Raw genomic sequence first — 24,080 nt, 5'->3', positions numbered from 1 at the left:
CAAACATATTCCGCCTCACCCTGAAGCAAGACAGTTGCGTTGCCGATTGCTATTTAGTTACTGGAAGAAAATTTGGAATCTACAGTGTAGAAGGAACCTGAAGGACTGGGAAATCACCGAATTCGTCTCTTTGCTGGAAGTTATATACAAATATGTTCCTAATCAGCTGACGGCAGACGACATATTTTGGAGACTAGACAAATCATCCGTCTTTACAGTTAAATCATGCTATAACGTGATCCATTCTATCCACAGGCCTTCAGAAGTTTCCCCCTTCCATCATTTCTGGAAATGCTTGGCCCCTCCTAAGATAGTGGCTTTTGGGCGGCTGGTAGGCAAAAAGAAAATCCTGATAATCGACAACCTGAGGAAAAGAGGTTTGGTCTTAACTAACATCTGTTTATGTTGTATGAGGAATGAAGAGTCGGTCGATCACCTTCTGGTCCATTGTCCGTTTATTGCAAGCATTTGGGCAGATTTTACTTCTCATTTCAGCATATTTTGGTGTCTTCCGGAATCAACCGATCTCCTTCTAAAAGCTTGGCATGGTATTAGGATAGGAAAATCAAAGACCCAAATCTGGCGTATGGCGATCTTTGCAATCTGGTGGTGTGTCTGGGAAGAGAGGGTAGATGTTTTAGGAACGAATCTAACCACGCAGATGTGGTTGCCTCCAAAGCCAAACGTTTGTTGATAGAGTGGGCCGCTCAAGTGAATGTTTTAAAAGATTTCGATTTTCTGTTTTTAGGAGTCTAGCTTTGTTTCCGCCTCCTCGGTGGTTTTTTTTTACTTTTCTTTTTCCTGTATTGTACTGTTTTTTCTCCTTCTCTTTATTTATATCACTTTAAAAAAAAAAAAAAAATTTAAAACAAATATAAGCTTGATTGAAACTTTTGTGGCCCTAAGAAGTTTTTAATGGTGGCCATTCAACGACCATTGTTTCATGTGGTGTGGTCCACCTTAGATTTGGATTTGCCTCATTTTTTGGCCCATGCCCTAAAATGATTTGCCAAAATCAATGAACGGTGTAGATATACAACACAATTCATCGAGGTGGGCCCCTGACCACAGGGCCCCACCCACCTCGTTGAATCAGATGGACACGGAATTTGCCTATGATTGCCTTTCGGAGGAACTTCCTGCCACCGGATGCCAGGTGGGGCCGTGTGGCCCACCGTGATGTTTGTGAGAAATCCATCCCGTCCATCCGTTTTTGCCATATCATGTTTGGACATGGGCCCAAAAATGAGGCAAAACCAAAAATTAAGTGGGCCACACGGCAGGAAATAGTGGGTAGGGAAATGCTTACCGTTGAAACCTCCCTGGGGTCCACCGTGATGTTTATATGCCATCCATACTGTTCATAAGGTCACTCCTAGTGGGATAAATTGAAAACAAAAATATGAACCTGATCCAAAACTCATGTCGCCCCATGAATGCTTCAACGGTGGAGGTTCAATTCTCATTGTTTCCTATTGTGTGGCCCACTTGAGTTTTGGATTTGCCTCATTTTTGGGCCCATTTCCTAACATGATTTGGAAAAAAAAAAAGAAGGATGGATGTAGTAGATTTCTCACGAACATCACCGTGGGCCCCACCTAGCTTCATGTCATAGGAAGTTGTTGCGAAGGCTTTGGCAGGCAATCCACGTCCGTTTTTGGGGAGTGGATTAGGTGCAGCCCTGGCCCCACCTTGATGTAGGAATTATACATCCATGCCGTCCATCCGTTTTGAAGATTGGTTTACGGCATGAGCCCAAAATTGATGCATATCAAAATCACAGGTGGATCATATTAGAAGAAACAGTGGCGGACTGGCGGTTGAATGTTTCACCATTAACCATAATGTTTATTTACCATCCAATCTGTTGATAAGGTAAAAAAAACCTGGATGAAGGGAAAAACAAATATCAGCTTGATCCAAAACTTGTCCCATAAAAAAGATTTTAATGATAAATCAACATTGTTTCCTACAGTATGGTCCACCTGATATTTGGATCTGCTTCATTTTTGGTCTCATCGCCTAAAATGAACTGTCAAAACGGATGGATGGCGTGGATGTACAATTCATACAATAAGGTGGGCCCACGATATGGGCCGCACTGTTCTTGGTGAGGTCGGGGCTGCACCTAATCCGCTCCCCTGATTTTGACGGTACGGTTTCCGTGGATACCCGAATCTACCCCGGTTGGTGGATCTCTAACTTTGGGGCCCATCGTGATGTACATGCCTTACATCCACTTCGTCCATCGATTATGAAAGCTTATTTTAGGAGATCATCTAAAAAATGAAGCAAATCCAAACCGTAGATGGTCCACACCACAGGAAACAGTGGTGATTAAACATCCACAATTTAAAAAAATTCTTGGGGGCCATTAGAATGTTTATTTGCCATCAAACCTGTTTATGAAGTCACAAAGACCTGGATGAAGGGAGCATACAAATAGTGGCTTGATCCAAAACTTTTGTGGCATGCAAGAAGTCTTTAATGGTCAATGACCACTATTTCCTATGGTGTTTTCCACCTAAGTTTTTGAATCTTCTTCATGTTTGGCATAATGCGATAGAAGGAACTTTTGAAATAGATGGACGTAATATAGTTAAGGCACATACATCATGCCAGGCCCCACAGTCAGGGATCATTGAAGCCACGACCCGATTTTGAAGGACGTGGATTAGGTACTACCCCACCAAGACCTAGCTAGAGATGGACGGTCTTGTTAGGGGCTTTGTGGGGCCCACTGTGATGTATGTGGTTTATCAATGCTGTCCATCCATTTCGACAGATCATTTTGGTTAAAGCAGACCACACCACAAGAAACAGTGGGGATTGAACGTCGTCGATGTATGCCACGCAGTACCCACGACTGGCCGTACTCATATAGTTTGGGGAGGACGGGTATCAAAGAAATATAGGAGAATTCCTCCATTGGTATGAGCGGAGGATGACCTGGGAACAATACTACCAACATGTTGGGCAATAGTAATATGCTAGACTGCAATGGGATCCAGATGATGACTACGCCACCTCGTCACTCCATGTGTGGATGAGGTATGACCAGAAAAACTATGTTTTTTTAGTTCGTTTACTTTTACATGTCTTAATTATTGTATGCTAGCTGCATTTGTATTATATAAATTCATTTTGGTTACTATTGGAGTGATTTCTTACGACAACCATGGTGTGCCGTAAAGGCTGTTACGTAAAGGTAATGGTAGCAACCGTTACACGTTACGGGGTCGTTACGGCCGTAACAGCCGTTATGAAAAAAATAACTTGTAATTGTCGTTAACGGCACATTACGTCCCCTATAAAGGCCATAACAACCCCGTAATTGTCTGTTATGGGGCATATACAGGTTTTCCATACTTTTTAATTAACATTACGGAGCAAATATAGGTTTTTCAGGAAAAAAAAAATTCAATAAAAAAAGAGACTGTAACGGTCGTTATGGGGGCTGTAACGGCCGTTACGACCCGTATCATAAAGGTAACAGTGGTGGCCGTAATTGTTATAGAACACCTTGACGACAACTCATGTTTTTTGGGCCCTATTAAAAGAAAACTTATTATGTAATGCATTCTTTTTGCAATTTTTTTTTTTATTATAAATTTTTAAATTTTTTTAATTTTTTTAATTCCTAAATATGCAAATATGTGTATTTAGGCATGTCCTGCAGTTTCATTGAAAAATTCCACCGTTTCCCCCATGTTTCCCCCCTTTTCCCACATTTCCGGTTTTCCGTGACAACGATATTGTTTCTTTACCTCTGGTTAGTGAAACTTGTAGCGATACTGACAACTCAAACACTGGATGGAGAGGTAGTAAGAAAAAACTTGATGACCTATGGTCTAATTGAAGGTTTGGGCCCTTGATAGTGGAATGGTAGAACAAGATTCATGTAGCTGACCCCAATTAATTGAGAGAAGGCTTAGATGATGATGATCCTTGAAGATATGGTATTTACTGTTGCCAAACATACCCTTGATAGTTGAATGGTAGAACAAGATTCATGTAGCCAACCCCAATTAATTGAGAGAAGGCTTAGATGATGATGATGATGATCCTTGAAGATATGGTATTTACCGTTGTCAAACATACTCTTAGTCATTCGTTCATCCAATGGCATGGACAAATGGAGTGTGCTCCTTGTGTTTTCCAAAGTGTCTCACTCATATGATAAAAACACCCTTATTATTAGCCTCTATGCTCCGACTGTCCAGAGAAGTATTTTCCTAATTGCTCAGAAGCATCCTCTTAATACTTCCATAAAATGAAAGTAGGGTTCTAGGAGTAGCTGGAAAACCATTATAAATCCCAATCCAAGTTTGTGGTCACAACAACATTTGTAAGCACAGGCAGGCATAAACTAATTTATTCAAGCTTGTAGTTTGTTGGAGTTCACGATTTGGTATTGCTGTCTTTGAGTTCAACATTGCAATTCTATTTTTGAGTACGTTTGCCTCCCTTATATATGCATCACACTTCAACTTTCTATACTCCTTTTTTAAAATCTTTGTTTCCTTGGTGTTTGTTTGAATTCATCTGCACATTTCCCTTTTTTTCTTTTGTGTGTGTGTTTTTTCTTCCAGCTTCATTCTTCTATTTTTATGAGTATGTCTGAAGGCTGGCCATTTGTTATATTCAAACTTCTTTGTCTGCTTTATCCTTAATGGAGTTTCTCGTGTCATTTGCAGCTGCAGGAAAATTCAATGCTAAAGCTGGATAGGATCTGTAGGCAAGCAAATATCATGTTGATAGTTGCACGCTCATATGGCCTCACTGGGTTTGTGCGTATCAGTTTGAAGGTAATGTAATGTAAGTATATAGCTTGAGTGCCATTAAAAGCAGTATATAGCTTGAGAACTTTATATTATTTTTTCTGCAATAAAATTGTCTACTTTCTTGAGTGACGTGTTGGTTTCGTTGATTGTCTTGTATGCCAGGAACATGATGTGATTGAGTCTAAGCCTGACCATTTTCTCGATGATCTTCGGCTGCACAATCCGTGGCCTGAGCTCAAGCAGTATGATCGTGATCCCTTATATTCGTTGCTTATATGTGCCTAAGCTGATGAGGGTGGCAATGGGCCAGGTGTTGGGCCAGATGCAACTGGCCCGTTTATTTCTATTGGTTTTTCAGAACCTGGCCTGTTTATTTCTGTTAGTTGTTTTTGGAAGAATGCACTTAGCCTGTTTATCAAATGAAACCTTATTAATTAGGCCTGAAATTCAGGCCTATGCCCAATATTTATCAGAGTTATAAATGGGCACAGAATGGATGCTTTCTTGAGCCATGCATCAATAAAAATGTTGTCAAACCTCCCAGCCTTTTCAATTATAGGGACTGAAAATCAGTCTGAGCCAAGATCCATGTGCCTAAAGATCAGGTCAAGCCTGGCCTGTGGCATGTTGGACCCAGAGCCAAAAACTCAAGTCAAGCCCATTGCCAGCCCTACCAAAGGCATCTTGTGCTCTAACATTTTATTGTTATTATTTTTATTTTATTTTATTCCATTGCACTTGTTGTTGTTGTTGTTCGATTGAGACATGACAGTTATTATTCTCCGCTATGTTCCTCTAGGTTTGCAGAAACCATTGACTTAAATGTGACAGATCCTGTTGTCCATAAGCACACACCATATGTTGTCATTCTTGTGAAGATTGCCGAGGAATGGGCCAACACGCATAATGGCTGCCTTCCGTTGACTAGGGAAGAGAAAAGAGAGTTCAAGGTTTACAGAGTTTCTGTGGTTGATCTGTCCTTTCTTTTCACTTTACATGCTGCTGGTAAATAAATCATCTTGAAACTGTTGTTTCTTTTCTTTGCAGGAACTTTTGAAATCTAAGATGCTTTCTTTAGATGAAGATAACTATAAAGAAGCTATTGAAGCCTCATTTAAAGTTTCTACTCCTCGAGGAATTAGTAAGTCCATTTTTAGTACATGCATGGGATGGTTGTTTTCTTAGGATAGATTTCCATTGCCCATCATACACGATAGCTAAAATAGCCTTACGTTTTGTATATTTGCATGTATCTATGTTGTGACATGATGCATTCAATGATAGGAAATTCAGACGTGCCCTACAAACTGATGCATTCATTACATAGGGCCCGTTTGCTAGCAACAAAAGTTTAGTCCTATACAACCTAGCGAGGTCAGGCTTGTCCTGGTCTTGTCTGACAGGGTCAATGCTATGTTGGTCACGACTGTCTACTGCTTGTTGAAGCTTGTCTGGATCTGCCAAGAACAAGCCTGTCTATTTTTTGTCAAGCACCTTGGAATGAGGAGATAACAGGACTAGAGGCGTGTAAGTAACTAGAAGAAGATAATATGAAGAGCATGTGTAAAAGCTGATAATAACTATAAGAAGAGAATGTCTCTGATCTAAACTTTAAAAAGTACATTCCAAATAATGTGCAACTGAACTTTCAAAAAGTAGATTCCACATGAAAGTACATTATTCAGGAAGTAGCATTTTTTTTTTTTTTTTTTTTCCATCAATTGTGATAGGAAAAAATGGCAGAAAGAGCATTCTAATTTGGGACTCATGTTTTCTAACTATGAGCTTTTGGCTGTGCTTGCACATATCACGTATGTTAAATACTTATCATATATATATATATATATATATATATATATATATATATATATATATATATATATATATATATTTCTGAACATAACTATTAGGAAGAGCATAACCTAAAGATAGGCAACCGAAACATGTTCATCAACAAATATCGTTTGCATAACTAGATCCCAAAAAAATCCAGGTTCGGAGAGGAGGCCCTTCATTCCCAACCACTGCCTTCATAGATGCTTCAGTCAATGCTTTGAGTCACCTACATAAAATTGTGTATGAAATTTTACATTCATTAACCCCCTCATGTCTACACACCCATGTTGATGATATGTATTTCATAAGTTGTTTACCTTCGCCCCTTGTTCGGCTCAAAGGTTGAGCATATGAAGGTACATAGGTTGTGTTCAAACTATTTCATTGTTGTTGGCCATTTCTTTTTGTACACACTGATATAATAAAGATGCATATTAAGAAAATTTTCAATCAAAGAAAATAAAATAATGAGAATGAAGATGACTCTTTATGAAAAAAATAATGGAATATTCTGATTGAAACGGTCTAGAAATCATAGAACAGGAAATGTGAAGGTACCTTGCCCTTCCTCGTCTGGGATAGTTAGACGACATTACATCCCCAATACAGTTTAGCAACTGTGATCCTTCCACTCATTCCCTTTCATGAGCATGTGGCCTTGATGTCTGCCCCATGGTCGGCATGATTGATTCTTTGTCCATTCTAGTGGTGGTTCCTCGCATAGAGTTTAATAAGGAATCATCAACTTGTGTGGAAGAAAAATGACAATAACTATCTTCACTTGTGTCTCTAAAGTATATGAGGGCATTTTATTTAAAAATGAAGTGTGCTTTTATACACCCCAAAATAGTGTTCAACCACATTCCATAATAAGCTATGCCAAAGGTTAAAAAGCTTTTCAAAGGGCGACAAAACTTGTTGTATTTGTGTATCTGGCATCTGCCAGGTAGTGTTTACATATGGTAAGTTAATTGTTTCTTGATTTTGGATCTTTTACTTGTCAATGTAAAACAAGCTAATCAAGTAGAATACCTTCTGAAACTATCATATTGTCCTCTCTTTCTACTTCTGAATGCAAGACACAAGAATCATCAATCGAATCTTCCATTGAGCAATAACATAATGGAAGTGCATATTGAAAAATACAACTGCCGCAACATTCTACAAGATTTGGTTACGTCTATTTCAGAAATGCCTTTGATCATTGCTTGGACCACTGCTGGGGCTTGTGTTGTCAAATTTTTTTTTTTTCAAGGATGATGATAAACTTTTATTAATATAGCCGAAGGCAACTGCCAAAACTGCAACAAATAACATTCTCCAAATTGGTGATAGTGTACTCCTAACAAATTGATTACTGTTTTGAACTAGTTATGGTTATCTACTTGAAAGTATGGATAAAATGGGTATACTGGATATGGAGAGGTAATTGAAGTTGATGATTTGGAGAAGTCTGGTGCAAAGGATACTAGCACATTTTGAATTGTTAAAATGCCAACAAATTGTTTCTCTGGAAAATTATCTCATGGATTCTTCGATTTCCTTCCTTTTGGCCAAGTGTTAAAAGAAAATTAGCCACTTGCTCTTTAACTTGAATATGTTTCATGGAATTTAGTCAACCTTGGCTTTTAAAATGTTAAAAATTATAAGAAAAACTTGATTCTCATGTTGAAATCTCTCATGGATTATTTGATTTTCTTGCTTGTGGCTGAGTGTTAAAAGAAAAATAACCACCTGCTTTTCAACATGAAGATGTTTCGTGCAATTTAATAAACCTCTAGCATTTAAAGTGTTACACAATTTAAGAGAAACTTGCTTCTCCAAACATAAGTTTTGTTGACAACAATCATTGTTCCCATGAATTAGTTCCTTAGCCATAATGTGCGGTAGTGAGGGCAGATGTCTGGCATTGTTCTTTATGCATGTCCATTTCATAATGCACCGCTGCAGCGAAAGCATTTTATGTTGCTGCCTCTGTGATAAGGATGACCAACTCTTTCGTTATCTTAATAATCGCGTCCGTGCCAAACTGCAATTAAACTATGTAGCACTTGAATAAATCTTGGTCCATACTTTGCCCTCTGTACTAGAATAAATCTGCATCCAAATTTTACCCCATTAACCTTTCAATAACTTTATCATCTTCTTCTTTCTGCCCTATCAGAACTAAGGCAAAATCCTTACCTTCCTTGAGATCCTATCTATTGGGATCTAAACTTCTCGTAGCTCCCCAGTCTTCTAGAATTGGTGCTCTATTTCAATCTTGTAATCTCAACTAGAGGTTGAAGACAAGTAAAGCCACCCATTTCCTCCACCATGGATCTTTGGTAGTCGGATTTTACCCCATTTCCTCACCTTAATTCATCCCATCTGTGGAGACTCTTTCACCTCAATCCATACTTAACATTAACTGGTATGCAGGAACTCTTTTACCTCCATCCTAGCTTACTGACTTCTACTTTGCTTTTGTTGTATTGTTTCTTTTCAATATCCATATTTTGTTGTAATATGTAATTCACTTACAATGTGACTTCATTGCATTTGCCTTGATTTTGTCCTGAAATGAAACAAAAAACATTGTATTTTCCCTTTTCAATGTCCATATATTTCGTCATGATCTGTGGCTCACCTTATGACATGAAGTTCAGTGCAGCTCTAGTAGTCATGTTACTACTATAGTTGATGGTACTAGTCTGCTTTTCGTACAAGTATTGTTTGTGAAATTATTGGTAAAACAAATTTTCTGTTCGTGTTGTTGCTGTATGACAAACCAATGATTAAACATCTTTTTTTTTTTTTGGTTTAATCATAGGCTCAAATCTTCAGCAAATAATTAATGATAGTCGGGCCGAAGTTGATTCTGCTTCTCCAGACTTTTGGGTGCTAGTGGCTGCTTTGAAGGTAGATACATTTCATGTTCCATCCTTTAGAACATCAGTAGTCATTAGTCAGTGTTTCCAGTGTTAATGGTACCTAATGTAACTTTAACTAACAAACCTAATGTCACTTGTCGTCGTATGCTTGAAAATGTGTTATGCTAGAATATGGTTTCATAACATCCTTTATCTTCTTATTCATCTTGTTCAACTTAATTTACTTCATTTGAGAAGTGTTAATGTTGCAAGGAATGGTTTTGATGTGGCTGTGTTTACCTTTCAGCCACTCGTTTGTCTTGATGTGATGAACTTGGAATATTGCTGCTTCCAGTGCTGTGTGCAATTTGGTTTGAACGTAGTAGTCAGGCTTTACGGCACAAATCCTGCACATCAAGTATGGTATTCGTCAAAGCCAAAAGATCAACTCTTGAATGGGCTCAAGCATCAAGAGTTGTAGGGGACAATCCTGAGGTGTAATTAAGGGGATTGTGGGTGTCTTCCCCTTTGTGTCTTGGATGGTTTCTTTTCATCCTCATGTATAGTTCTTTTCTTTTGAATAAAAATTCAGAATCCTTTAAAAAAAATTCAAGTATTAGGGAGCAACTTTGGGAGCTTAGTTTCCAAAATTGTCAGGTAGTAGGAGCTGGAGTGGCAGAAAAAGGAGACATTTTGTGTTATAGAAGCATGTAGGATTATGGGATTCCATTGTTGGAACAAGTCCCAGTTAGAAGATCTGTGCAACTATACTTTAGAACTTAGAAGATGATCTGTGTCATAAACCATGTGATACTCGGATCCTTCAAAAAGCTTGGTGATGAGGACATCATGTCACGTACACCCTTACGTACGTATTAGAGGAGGCGGGCCACACCGATTTCCTTGTGGCTAAGCGAGTACCCGTGATCGTGTTGAAGACCCCATGTACATATGCAAGCATCTGGAAGAACCCACACTGGGAAGATGCACGTGGGCTGCTTTATGGAGTAATCTAGACCGTTGGATCGGAGGAACGCGACAATCGAGCCATTGGATCATATGGATCGCATGATCGGGCCATTGATCGTTGATCATCCACATCAATTTTAGACTTTACCATATTTTAGGATTTAGTTTTTGATTATTTTATATTTGGACACATTATGAGTGTTTTAGTTGATTTTATTTAGACTATGGCTATTTTCGTTAAAATTCACAAGACGAGGATTTTTGTAATTTTTGAAACTCCTTGGATCTATAAAAAGAGGGTTGCGTGTGACCTCTCTCCCATTGGATTTTGCGATTTTTTTTTTTTTAAAAAAAAGGAGAAAAGCTCTTGCTTTCTTCTCCCATTTTCATGCGATTTGGAAGGAAGATTGGTGCGAGGCTAATCTTTATCAACGAAGGTGCGAGGTCTCCATTTATCCCTACACTATCTTCTCTTTTCTCCCCCATACAGGTATTTTCTTCAGATTCTTAATTCTCCCATCCCAAATCTTCATTTTCTTCCAAATCTAACTTTCCCATACCCATTCACAATCCAAACCCTAACTGACCTAAACCTATTCTCCCACGCCACACGTGTGACCGTACGGCCACACATGTGAATCCCACCTGCCCCTTTTGATTTCCCACCATCATTATCAAAATCCTTTTCTTCCATTTCTGAAACCCTAAACCTAAAATTTTCAATTTTCCTACTTTCCCAAATTACCCAAACCCTAATTTTCACCCTAGGTTGTATTAAGTTTTCTATTTTGAAATAGACACCCTAGGTTAATTGGATGTCCCTACATCCATTAGATCCTAGTTTCTTTTTTATTTAATGATCTTGTGTTACGATGTTGGTAGCTTAGGTCAGGATTATACATGATTTTCTTTCGATTTTCATGATATTTGTGATGAATATAGCGACATTTGTGTTTTTTTTATTAAATATCTTAATTCGATTATTTGATCTCACATGTTACTTGGTTCATGCATCGGTCCTACTTCACTTGGTGTACCCACATTAGATATAATATAACATGGGTATGGGATCAAGGTTGGATATTGCTCATCCTGAATATTTATATTAAAATAGTAAATAAAATTTTGCCAACCATAATTAAAAGCCATGCTTTTGAACATTGTTTATGATATGGTTGTGTTGGTCATATTAATATCGTATTGGCCACCCCATTATGTTATATTGGGGTTAACTAGTCGATTTCAAAAATAAACTCAAATAGATAAAAGGGTTGTATCGGTAAATACAGGTTGATGCAGGCCATATCAGTGTTGATATGGCCGATAATGGCCATAAGGACCTCATTTTAAAAAAATAAAATCCATCTTTCCTTTAGTTTTTGACTAATTTCTTCATCGCAACCATGGAGGAGGCTTAAAAACTCATCTTTTATACTAGATTGAGGCCTATTTTTGGGATAAAACACAAGATTTGACCAACAAAGACATAATGAACCATTTTGGGAAATATTATAGTTGCCCGATGTTTTTCTAGGATTTGATAAATGAAGGCATGAATCCACATTCTGGGAGGACTTATGGTTAGGCAATTGCATGCCTAAGGAGGCCTTCCCTAGTTTAGCCCTATTAGTGCCAGAGAGAAATATTGCAGTTGTTCGATGATGCAGGCCCATAACCCACTTAGGCCTATGGTAGGGCCTAATAAAAATGTAGGCCCACAGTGATGCAGGACATGAAATTTAAATACGATATGCGAGATTTCAGGTTTAAGATCACATTAGTTCAGAAACAATCACACAAATTCCATATCCCACATGAAAGTCCAAACATTCAATTAAGGGGAATCTATGCGGGTCCAGGCCTACACATGATAGGGCTGGATCAATAAAAATTATGAACCAAACGATACTCAAAGATAAGAAATAATCATCCACACATTCATAGTAATCAGTCGCTAATCCAAGGGATTAAGAAATTCCAATTCGAGGAACCCTAGGGTAAGGAAGGGGCATAAAATTGGAGATTTGAGTAATTTAGGGTTAGGTTTATGATTTTGGGTGAAAGCGGAGTGAAAGAGATGAGAGAGACGAACCAGAGAAGTACCGCACGCGTGGACAACAACAATAGCCCAGACGCACGTGCGTGTGATCTCGGCCGCACGTGTGTGGGGCCCACTATTCAGAAAGAGGCCACCTTGGCTCTGGTCGGCCAGGGATGGACTCCAAAATCCCCAAATCTCAGCTCGATCCGATGTACGGTTTGTGCATGGTGCTTCGCCGAAGTTTCAGCTCTCTTGTAGGGCCAGATTCTAAAATTCTGTTGTGGGGAGGAGAATTGCTGTAATAGATGATTGATTTGAAGTGTTGATGATGGGGTGAGATGAGAAGAAGGGATGGTAGAAGATGGGTAGTAGAGATGGCGATGGATGGGGGCGAATTGGGATAAATGTGGCTTCGCACCACGGTAGTTAACCCTTCGATGAAGGGAGGGCTTCGCACCCAATTAGGCTTCACAACTCAAAAGTGTAGGAAAACGCATAATTTTTATTAATCTTCAATGAATGAAAAGAACTACAAGGGGTGCCTATTTATAAGGAAAACCATATACCCCAAAAACTCGCACCATGTGCGCAACCTATTACTTGGTGATGAAGTAAACTAAAATAAAAACCAAATAAAGAAATCTAAAGCGTTCATGATGTTCTAAATAATAAAAATAAGCAAAACTTAAAATATGAAATCAATCCGACGAGTGGGCCATAATCATGAGATCCCATGATGGGCTTTTTTTGACTATCAGACCCACTTTTTTGAACCAAAACTTGTCTTCTAGTTAGGAAGCCATCCCTGGATGTTGTCATCGAGCCAGATCGATGCTGGGGTCATCCTTCTGCGTACGTACATGCGTAGGGGTGGTGGTGTGTGCGCGCATGTGCGTATGATGTCCCCATCAATTCTCTCCGGTTGCGAAGATTTCGCCACTGGCGAAATAAAACCCATAAACCTATCCAGGATGTTAGGATCAAGTCTCTGAAGCTCCTCAGTGAGCCACGTGCTGTTTGAAGCTGGGCGTGACTTCCATTTAACCAGTTACTTCTGAAACCCGCCGTCCGACGTGGATATTATCTGATGGTCCAGAATATCCTCTATTTCCTCTCTAGGTGTGGGAAGGGTAAGTATGTGAGGTAGAGGCTGAGAAAATGGGTCGGGAAGGGTAGGTATGGGACATAGTAGCTGGAAAGATGGGTTAGGACAGGTAGGTATGGGAGGTAAAGACTGAGAAAATGGGTCGGGACGGGTAGGTATGGGAGGTAGAGGTTGAAAAAATGGGTCGGAAGGGGTAGGTATGGGACGTAGTAGTTAGGAAGATGGGTCAGGACGGATAGGTATGGGAGGTAGAGGCTGGGAAAATGGGTCAGGAGAGCCATGGATCAAGGAAAATGTTTGATGAATCAGGATGATTAGGCGAAAGGCTGAAAAATGCATTAATGACCCCTTGAAATGCAACTAGATCCTCCACATTGAATGTGGAACTAATTCCCATGGAGGGTGGAAGGTTTGCCACATACGCATTGAGACCGTTTCGTTTTATAATTTTGACGGGTCCAACGCTACGCGCGTGTAACTTACAAATGGACCCTAGATGATACCGCTCGGGCCTGGCGCAGACCATCACAGAATCCCTTACATTGAATTCCTTCAAACATTTATACTGGTCTGCATAAATTTTGTAATGTTCATTACTAGTAGTTATCTTCTGCTTGATTTCTTGATACCATGAATGAATGTGATGCACAAAAGACTCTGCAGGCTCTAACGGCTTATGGGACAGTGACATAGGGACAAGATCAATAGGTTTCTCAGGTTTATAACCAGTAACGACTTCATAAGGACTGAGACTTGTGGACCTATCAACAGAACTATTAAACTCAAACTCGGCTGTACGTATTACGGTGTCCCATGTTCTGGTGTGCTCTATATCCCTCTTAGGGAGAAACTCATCCGGTAGATCATCAGGAAAGACATCATGAAACTCATCCACTACCGGAATGACCTCAGTAGGTAACTCTACACTAGCATCTGGTGCACTCTCTCTAGCCACGAGGCCACACATGTTGTACTCCTCAAAATTATGGTCTTGATGTTCCTCATGGGGTGGGGGTACGAGTGCACACCCATGACTAATTCCTTGGCCACCTCCATTCATTGGTCATCCTCCTGGCCACCTGCCTGAGATTGGCCATCTTTCTTAATGGTGGGGTTTGTCCTGAGGGAGGCCTCTATTTGGTCAAGGCGCTGATATATGTCTTGTTCCAAACGCTTACCCCAAGACTCGATCTGCTGGGACAACTTGTTTAGTGACTCTAGCAGTTGTTCCATGTTTAGTGTAGGGTGCTAGCCAAAACCATGACTCGTACGTGTTGGACGTACAACTTGCAACTCCACCTAAGGATTTTCTACGACGACTATATGGGACTAAATGATCCTATGAGACTCTATATGAGGGAAACTACGCAGTGCTACTAACATCCAACAATATAGTTGTCAAAATAGAGGAATAAAGAAAGTTATAGCAATGTAACTTGGTAACTTCCTGCTAACAGAAATTTCAGCAACTAATATCAAGGACTATGGACTCCTAAAAGCTACATATGATGAACTGAATGCATGATGGACTCAAACAAACTAATCCTAAACATGTAATGTATTCCCCTATAAGAACCCTAAGCTTTGATACCAAATTTGATGTAGGACATGAAAATTGAATATGATATGCGAGATTTCAGGCTTAAGATCACGTTAGTTTAGAAACAATTACACAAATTCTATATCCCACATGAAAGTCCAAACATTCAATTAAGGGGAATCTATGCGGGTCCAGGCCTACACATGATAGGGGCTGGATCAATAAAAATTATGAACCAAACGATACTCAAAGATAAGAAATAATCATCCACACATGCATAGTAATTAGTCCCTAATCCAAGGGATTCAGAAATTCTAATTCAAGGAACCCTGGGGTAAGAAAGGGGTATAAAATTGGAGATTTGAGTAATTTAGGGTTAGGTTTAGGGATTTTGAGTGAAAGCGGAGTGAAAGAGATGAGAGAGATGAACCAGAGAAGTACCGCACGTGTGGACAACAACATTAGCCCAGACGCACATGCGTGGGGCCCACTATTCAGAAAAAGGCCACCTTGGCCCTAGTCGGCCAGGGATGGACTCCAAAACCCCCAAATCTCAGCTCGATCTAATGTACGGTTTGTGCATGGTGCTCCGCCAAAGTTTCAGCCATCCTGTAGGGCCAAATTCTAAAATTCTGCTGTGGGGAGGAGAATTGCTGCAATAGATGATTGATTCGAAGTGTAGATGATGGGGTGAGATGAGAAGAAGGGATGGTAGAAGATGGGTAATAGAGATGGCGATAGATGGGGGCAAATTGGGATAGATGTGGCTTCGCACCTAATTAGGCTTCACAACTCAAAAAGTAGGACAACGCAGAATTTTTATTAATCTTCAATGAATGAAAAGAACTACAAGCGGTGCCTATTTATAGGGAAAACCCTATACCCCAAAAACTCGCACCATGTGCGTAACCTATTACTTGGCGATGAAGTAAACTAAAATAAAAACTAAATAAAGAAATCTAAAGCGTTCACGATGTTCTAAATAATAATAATAAGCAAAACCTAAAATATGAAATCAATCCGACGAGTGGGCCACAATCATGAGATCCCATGGTGGCCTTTTCTTGACTATCGGGCCCACTTTTTTAAAATCAAAACTTGTCTTCTAGCTAGGAGGCCCTCCCTAGACGTCGTCATTGAGCCAGATCGATGGTGGGGTCATCCTTCTGCGTACGTACGTGCGTAGAGGTGGTGGTGTGTGTGCACGTGTGTGCATGATGTCCCCATCAGACAGCCGACCGTAGGGCCCAACATAGAGGTGGGCCAAGCTTGGCTTGGCTTGTCCATGATGTACTCGAGTTCGAGCTTGAGCTCGAGCTTAGCCTCGAGCTCAACATTGAAGCTTGGCTTGTTTGCCATAGCTGTCGAGTCAAGTTTGAGTCGAGTTAGTGGTTCGAGTTGAGTCGAGTTTACCTCGAGTCGAGCTCGAGCTTGTTGGGTGAGAGAGTAATGGATTCTGTTCTTGATCCTCCTCCATTAATGAAAAATTCAAAAATCTTAAGAGAATCAAAGCAAAACCCGATGAAAAAACCAAACAAAGCTTCAAATCGGATGAGGAAACCTGTAAGAACCGATCTGTTCTTTATCTTCTTCCACCAGCAGAAATCCAAGTACTAGAAAAGAAACAGAGCAAAACACATATCAGAAATCTAAGTAAAGAGCTCTAGCCAATCAGATCATTGGATTACCTTGAAGCTCTAACAAATCTAAGAAGAACCCATCTCGAATTTCTTGGGTTTCTCGCCTAAGAAGTAGAAATCAAGAGATTGAAATCATACTATTGTGGAGCTGAAATGAAAAGTGGTGGTGGTGGTCGGGGCGGGCGTGCGGCTGGTAGTGGGCTGAGAAAGAGAAGAAAGGGAAAGGGAAGGGGGTGCGTGCGGTCGAGTAGAGACTCTTAAGGTTGGTTTTTTATTTTTTTATTTTTAAGTTTAAACTTAAAATATATATTAATATAATATAATATATATATATATATATAATATTTAATATATTTATTAATCGAGCCGAGTCAAGCTCAAGTTCGAGCTTCGAGTCGAGTCGAGTTGAAATGCCCCCTGGTCGAACTTGGCTTGAACTGAACTCGAGCTTCAAATAATTAGCTTGGCTCGCCTCGAATCGGCCATTCAAGCTGAGTCAATCCGAGCTGACTCGAGCCGAGTCGAGCGAGTTTTTCGAGCTAGCTTGACTCGTGAACAGCCCTAGCCCAACATGTGCTGATTTTTGGACTTTATTATAGATTTGGGAGCTTAAATCAATTATTGCAATTTACTATTTTTGGAAGATATGGGGGTTGATTTAAAGATGTGATTGAAGATATGAGGGGCATTTGATTGAAGATATGGGGCTGATTTAGAGATATAATTATGATGTTCTATATTTACTTTTATTATTTTTAGGTTTTTACCATCTTAGGTTGATTAGATTGATTTCAAGTCAACTATGATTGATTTGAAATCAACTTCTTAGTTGGGGGAATTTTCATTAAAGATTCATTTAGGGTAAGAGGGGTGGTGTAGGAGTTAATAATTCCAAAGTTTTCTTAAGTATGAGTTTCTTAAGTTTTCTAAGAAGAGAAGTTTGATATCGATAAAGTTCTCTCCCTTTCTACTCTAATTCTTATAGGCGTTCTCTTGTTTTTTCTATGCAATTCTGATTTCAAGATCTCATTGACTCAATAACTAGGTTGCACCACCCAATGCTTTTCCATATCTAGCGAGGAGGTGGTGTGTACCTCCTGTTGAAGGGGTCTTTCGGACAAGGAAGTGGTGGTGTTCATCAGTCTCCTGGAAAGGCTTAAGCTCGTCGGGCTTGGGGAGTCGATGGAAGATTCAGTGATTTGGTGGGGCCATAGCTCGGGGAGGTTCTTTATCTGGTCCTTTACAGTATGCTCACTTTCTCTCTGATGCAGGACCGATGTATGATGCTAAACCATAAGTAGAGATCAGTTAGCAAATTAAGTTAATTAATTAAAAGTCATAAGCATGCTAAAACCATCACACATCTCATGATCCTAAGAAAAAATTATAAAGAGTTCAAGCCTAAATTAGCAAACAACACCCTACATGAACAATAAATACAAGAAACAATAATCTAATGGATGTAGGGACATCCAAATAGCATAGGGATAAGTCTATTTTAAGAGAGAACCTAATGCTATATATGGTTTGCTAGATTTAGATATAGGCAGGGTGTCCCAAAACGATTACGTATCGGCCGTAACGGCCGATACGTAATGGCAACGGTGGTACCCGTTACGCGATACGGGGTCGTATCGGCCGAGTCCCGTTTTTGTACACGTAACGGCCGTTACGGGCCCGTTATGGGCGTAATGGCTGTTACTGACCCGTAACGGCTGTTACGGGCCTTGGAAAAAAAAAAAAAAAAAAACCTTACCTTTTTCCTTTCTTTTCTTCTTCTTCTTCTTATTCTCGGCCTGCTGCGGCTGCGGCCTCCTCCTCCTCCTCCTCCTCTCTCTCTCTCTCTCTCTCTCTCTCTCTCTCTCTCTCTCTCTTTCCCTCTTTTTTCTTCTCTTCTTTCCCTCTTTTTTCTTTTCGGTTTCCCCCTCTCCTTTTTTTTTTTTTTTTTGCAGGCGTAAGCTGCTGTAGGTACGTGTCACGCTGAGACGAGCGCTGACACTCCTCGAGCTCCGAGTTGTACGAACGGTTCAAAGGAGATCAAAGTTTTATAGGCTCCACAGTGATGTATTTATTATATTTACACCGTTCATCTATTTTTAAATATTATTTTAGAGCATTACCTAAAAAATGAATCGTATCCAAAGATCGTCTGGACCACACCAAAAATAGCAGCGAAGATGATGATTTTCACCGTTAAACAATTCGTAGGCCCACCGTAACATTTATTTTCCATCCAATCTGTTCATAAGGTCAAAAAGACCTGAATGAAGAGAAAAAACAAATTTCATATTGATCTAAAAGTTCAGTGATCCCAAAAAAGTTTTCAATGGTAGACGTTCAATCCCCCACTGCTTTTTGCAGTGTGGTCCATTTGATAATTAGATCTGTATTATTTTTCGTGTCAAGCCTTAAGACGATCTCATCAAATGAATGGAAGGTTTAGATATAGCAAATTCATCATGGGTGGGGCCCAAAAAACTTTGACATGTGTGCTACACTTCACAATCCGAGTCCCAACTAGGGCTTTAAAAAATTGTACGAAAGACATTAACTTAAAATTTACCAATTAAATTATAAACTGCAATTGCTAACTCACAATGCCAAAATCAAATTATTTGAATAGTTTTAATTGTTATTTGGTGTACTCTTATTTTTTAAAATAGGGCCTTTTGATTTTTTTCATGATTCACTATCCAATAAATGTCCACTAATACATAAGTGGGATAATGACAATAAATTGCATGAATTTGAGGCTAATTTGGGGCATAGATTGGTCCTCCAAGTCAGCTCGAAATTGGCAACGCCATCTACCTGAATTTAATTTCATTTTTTTAAAGAACTACTAGGAGAAAGATATTAAATTGTTAAGTATATAAATTAGATATTTAGAAAATTAAATATATACATTTTGTAGTCAAATTCAGGTTACCTGGTTCAAAAATTAATCAGATAGTCCGATATAGCTTCTCACCAAAGAGTGGACCGTTACACCACCATAAACATGTTCCAATTTATAAATAAATGCATATTTGAAATGCTTAGAATATTCCGGATTTAATACATATTTTTAATTTTTTGGCAAAAAATTTTTTTTACGCCGTTACGGGCCATTACGCCCCCGTATTGCCGTTACGACCCCGTATCCGTATCGGTTTTGGAGGTCACCGTTACGCCAACCGATACCGATACGGGACACCTTGGATATAGGTAAGGCTGGGGTCAGGGAAATTTTGGGAAAAGATGAAATTGGGGCTAAATTGGGCGAACTAGTTAAGGGGATTGATGGATTTATGTATTAGTAAAGGGGAATTATGGTTTTGGATGAGGGGAAATTAGAGATTTGGATCAATTAGGTAAATAGAGATCTAGGGTTTGGGAAATTGGGAGATTTGAGAATCTAGGGTTAGGGTGAGGGTTGATAGGTGATAGGGTTTTGATGGAGAATCAAAGGGATGTAAGGTGGGAAGATGGGCCGTACAACCAGTCCTATGAGTTCACACATGTGGGCTAAGATGGGTTCCAATGTTAGAGCTGTGGTGAAAGGTGTAAAAGAGAAGAAAGGGAAAGGTTCAAAGGGATTTTGGGGAAAGGGAAAAGAAGAAGAAAAGAAAATCCTTGATTGTTGACGAATATATGCAAGTATGGGGATAGGAGGTCGCACTTCCGTTGATGAAGATAGGCCTCGCACCGATATTCCTTCCAAATCACATAGAAGACATCCTCACATCACATGAAGATTATAGAGAGTATATATATTTGCTTTTCAAGGAGCAAAAAAATCACATGAGAGAGGTCAACCCCCCCCCTCCCCCGCCCCCCTTTCTTTAAATAGTCTCAGAAAAATTTTCAAATTACAATGAAGTCCCTATCTCCTTTACTTTGATCAAAATAACCTTACTCTAAATAAAACACATAATACCCATCAATAGTTCAAAAAACATAAATCAAGCTGAAAAATAAACCCTAAAACAATCCTAAGCCTATGTATCATCCATAGGGCCACACAAGTGGCCATGATCCCGATCCGATGTTGATGATGGTCCCGATTGCGATCCGATTGTTAGAACGAGATGACGAAGGAAATCAACAGTCCGATGCTCCTTTGAAAGATTTCATGAAGATCTAGGCATGTATGGGTCGTCCTTCCACAAGGACACTGGTGCTCTCCTCCTCTTTCGCGTACACTCGAATGGGTTCGCGGATGTCTTCATCACTCTTCTTCTCCTTCATGTTATAACTTTCGGTTTTGGATATATGGGGCTCCCTCAAAGGTGGCGGCTGCCTTTGTTTGGTTGGCGGGAAGAAACATGGTGCTAACTATGGATAATCTAATTAAGTGAGCGTTGGTGCTCCCTAATATATGTATCATGTTTATATGAGGGATGCCATGTTGATGGGTCATTTATTCTTTCATTGCTCGTTTGCGAGAAAGATATGGGAGTTCTTTATCTCGAATCTCAATATTAGTTGGGTGATGCCAGGCTTGATTTTGGATTTTTTGGCCATGTGGCATGAAGGTGGTGATGGTAAAGATGGGAAGTGGTGTGGCAGTTAGTGGCTATGGAAGTCTTATGGGCTCATATCGTCTGATATGTGTCCGGTAGTGTCGTTTTTTGGGCTTGGTCATTACACCCCCCCAATACGAATATTCATAACCTTGTTAAAAACTGATTAGTTTTCTGTCAATCTGTTAGCTTAGGCTTGAATTAGCTTTGCATTAATAGGTTATCAGCACACCAAAACTCGGCTACCAGTTAATATTATTTAAGCATTGGTAAGACTATGAGGTAACTGGGCTCAACTAACATTGCATGCTCTAGAATTCAATTGTACACAAATTCCACTTTGTGGGTGGTCTGAATAGTTGTGCTAAGATGCAGTAGGGCGTGGACCATGTTGTCAATGTGAGTCTTGTTGTAGTCATGCATGGATGGGTTCCTTTCTATTTCATGCACCGCCTACTTAATCATGACCTTTCATGTTTGGAGATTTTGTGCTTGGTAGTTTGTTTAGCAACTGCCCTGCCATGACCCTACTCTGCTTGCTCATTGTTTGGAGTGTGCATGTAATAGTTGGTTAGGGGTCAATGTGAGGTGGGACCATGTTGGCATATGAGTGGTGTTAATGGGAGCCTTTGCATGGCTGGTTCTAAGAACCCTAGGTGCTTGAAGCACTATGCCTAGGGCTTTGGAGTTTGGACAGTCAGCACAAGTTGAAGTCTCAAGTGTGCATATTCGCTAGAGAAGGACGTCCTTCCGTGGTCTTCCGCCGCCAAACCTCATTTTGTCAGCCAATTATGTTTTAAGGTAGTACGTTTCGAGCTCCCCTACAGATGTCACTGTTAGGGTTCGGTGTCGAGGACTAAACAAATTCAGCTATCAAGTCAAGTCTCTCGACCATGGATGCTCATCTTCTGTTAGCTTTGGTCATTGCAAGATTTTTTGTCACATCCTGCCACATGTACTGTTGGATGCTCGAATCTGCAAATGTGATGCAGAGATCTAAAGGTATTTGAGATTGCAATTCGAAGTTCCTAACTAGCCAGGCAGCCGATTCATTGTTTCGAGTATAGGCTTCAATGTGGCAGTTCTTGATTCTTTCAGGTGTCAACCTTTTTGTTGGCATGGCATACTGTAATTTGTCAAGGACCGTTGCCAAGCTTTCCCTCGTTCAGCCATTAGAGGAGGACCTCTCATCGACTCAAAACACTAGAAACCCGCGAGAGGAGAGATGGCTATACAAGATATCAGGCTTGTATCTCTGTTTCAGGCTTTCAGCTAGTCTGTTTCCACCTACTTTATTTTTGGTCTTTAGTTGGCATGTTAGTTCACCCTACATGCTGCTAGTGATAGCACTTTTCTGTTTCCACTTTAAAGTCAGAGAGAACTTCCTCCTTGTGCCAGCAAGCTTGGTTTAGCTTGGACAGAGGAAATGATGGTCCCTTCATCTGTAAGAAAATTTGCCGTAGTGTCGGTTCTTTTCTTGTTATTAAGATGCTGTTTAGAAGTTTCACACTGCTACATGCCCTCTTGTTTGTGGATCAACAGTTAGGCCAGTAGAATCAACCCCATCATATCTCTCGTATTTCATACTCGATTGTATCAACATGAACACCGGATAAAAGGGGAATGTTGGTATCTGGTGCGTAGCTGAGCATAGAACATTTGCCAATGTACCATTTCAAAGCCATCCCCAAATCGCAGTGATAAAGGTTAAGATGATGATGATGAATTAGAATATCTTAATAAAGAGAAGTACTAAAATTGTCAATATATATTTGCATCTCATTTCCCAGAGATTTGGGGGTCAAGAAAGTCCGACTCCTAGTTTGCACCTATCCCCAAGTCTTTTACTCACACCCAGGTGTCGTTGGTCATGAACATTTTCTGTAGGATGCTTATTTGTATCAATGAGTCCATCCACTGGATTAATTTATACTCCATTTACATCCATAGTCATCACAAATTTTGGTCTATGACCCTCTCACTTCTGTCCTTGATGATTAAACAGTTTGGATCATGTATGAAAATTGTGAGGGTGAAAATTTTGTCTGCTGGGGTAATGCGGGGGCATTTTCACACCGAGCTCGAATGGGGTGGCCTATGGGATGTGGGAGCACACTCGGGGTGGGTGGCTCGTGTGAGGCGGAACTCATGTGATTTGGGGCCCACGAGGGGGTGGAACCCATGGATTTGGGGCTCATGAGGAGGGTTCGGTTGAGGACCTAACCCATGGGTGTGGGGCTTGGGCTATGAGATAAAAGGATTAATTCGCCATGCTCTATCAGTTCGAGCTTTTAGAGCAAGTGATTAATTGTCATGCATCATGGGGTGGACTGGATCTCCTTGCTACATATGCCCAACCTTGATTGCTATTTTATTGGGTATTTGGAGTCAGCATTACAGATCCTATTTCACCATAATTCCTATCTAAGGTCCAATCCTTGGTAAGTGAAAAAGGCTTCTTGTACCTTCTCACCTCTTTGATCCAAGTCATTTGTCTAATCTCATTCTTCTTCTTTTTCAATTTTTTTAATTTTTTTTAATTTTTTTAATTCATGCCCTTCATTCCTAATAAATGTTCCACTTGTTACCAAAGCCATCTCTGCTCTTTGTTGATTCGAGTATTGCCAATTTGTTTTGCAAGTTCCTGCATCACCATTCAGGTTTCCCAAGTCAACATCTTGATTCCCTTCCCAATCTTTTGCATTGTTAACCAAGCTGCATCAATACCCTGATTTTGGTAAACGACAGATGATCACTTTGCTATTCATGGAATCATGTTTACCATTGTTGGGAAAATGTATGAATGCA

The 24,080-nt window shown here is 39.9% G+C and overlaps 1 protein-coding gene across 1 annotated transcript in view; it reads left to right on the top strand.

The window, feature by feature from the left end:
- The window catches only part of LOC131240417 (NEDD8-activating enzyme E1 regulatory subunit AXR1-like), a 47,192-nt gene that overhangs the window by 13,164 nt on the left and 9,948 nt on the right, over positions 1–24,080 (top strand). Inside the window, exons 4-8 of the mRNA XM_058238634.1 lie at positions 4,698–4,808; positions 4,947–5,026; positions 5,584–5,734; positions 5,832–5,925; positions 9,433–9,521. Of these exons, the coding sequence (XP_058094617.1) occupies positions 4,698–4,808; positions 4,947–5,026; positions 5,584–5,734; positions 5,832–5,925; positions 9,433–9,521 (525 nt within the window). The remainder of the gene's footprint in view (positions 1–4,697; positions 4,809–4,946; positions 5,027–5,583; positions 5,735–5,831; positions 5,926–9,432; positions 9,522–24,080) is intronic.

Source organism: Magnolia sinica, chromosome 1 (genome assembly GCF_029962835.1).
Source record: "Magnolia sinica isolate HGM2019 chromosome 1, MsV1, whole genome shotgun sequence".
NCBI classification, from domain to species: domain Eukaryota; kingdom Viridiplantae; phylum Streptophyta; class Magnoliopsida; order Magnoliales; family Magnoliaceae; genus Magnolia; species Magnolia sinica.
Note: the sequence above shows the minus strand (reverse complement) of the source record. Positions and strands in the feature narration are given on the sequence as shown.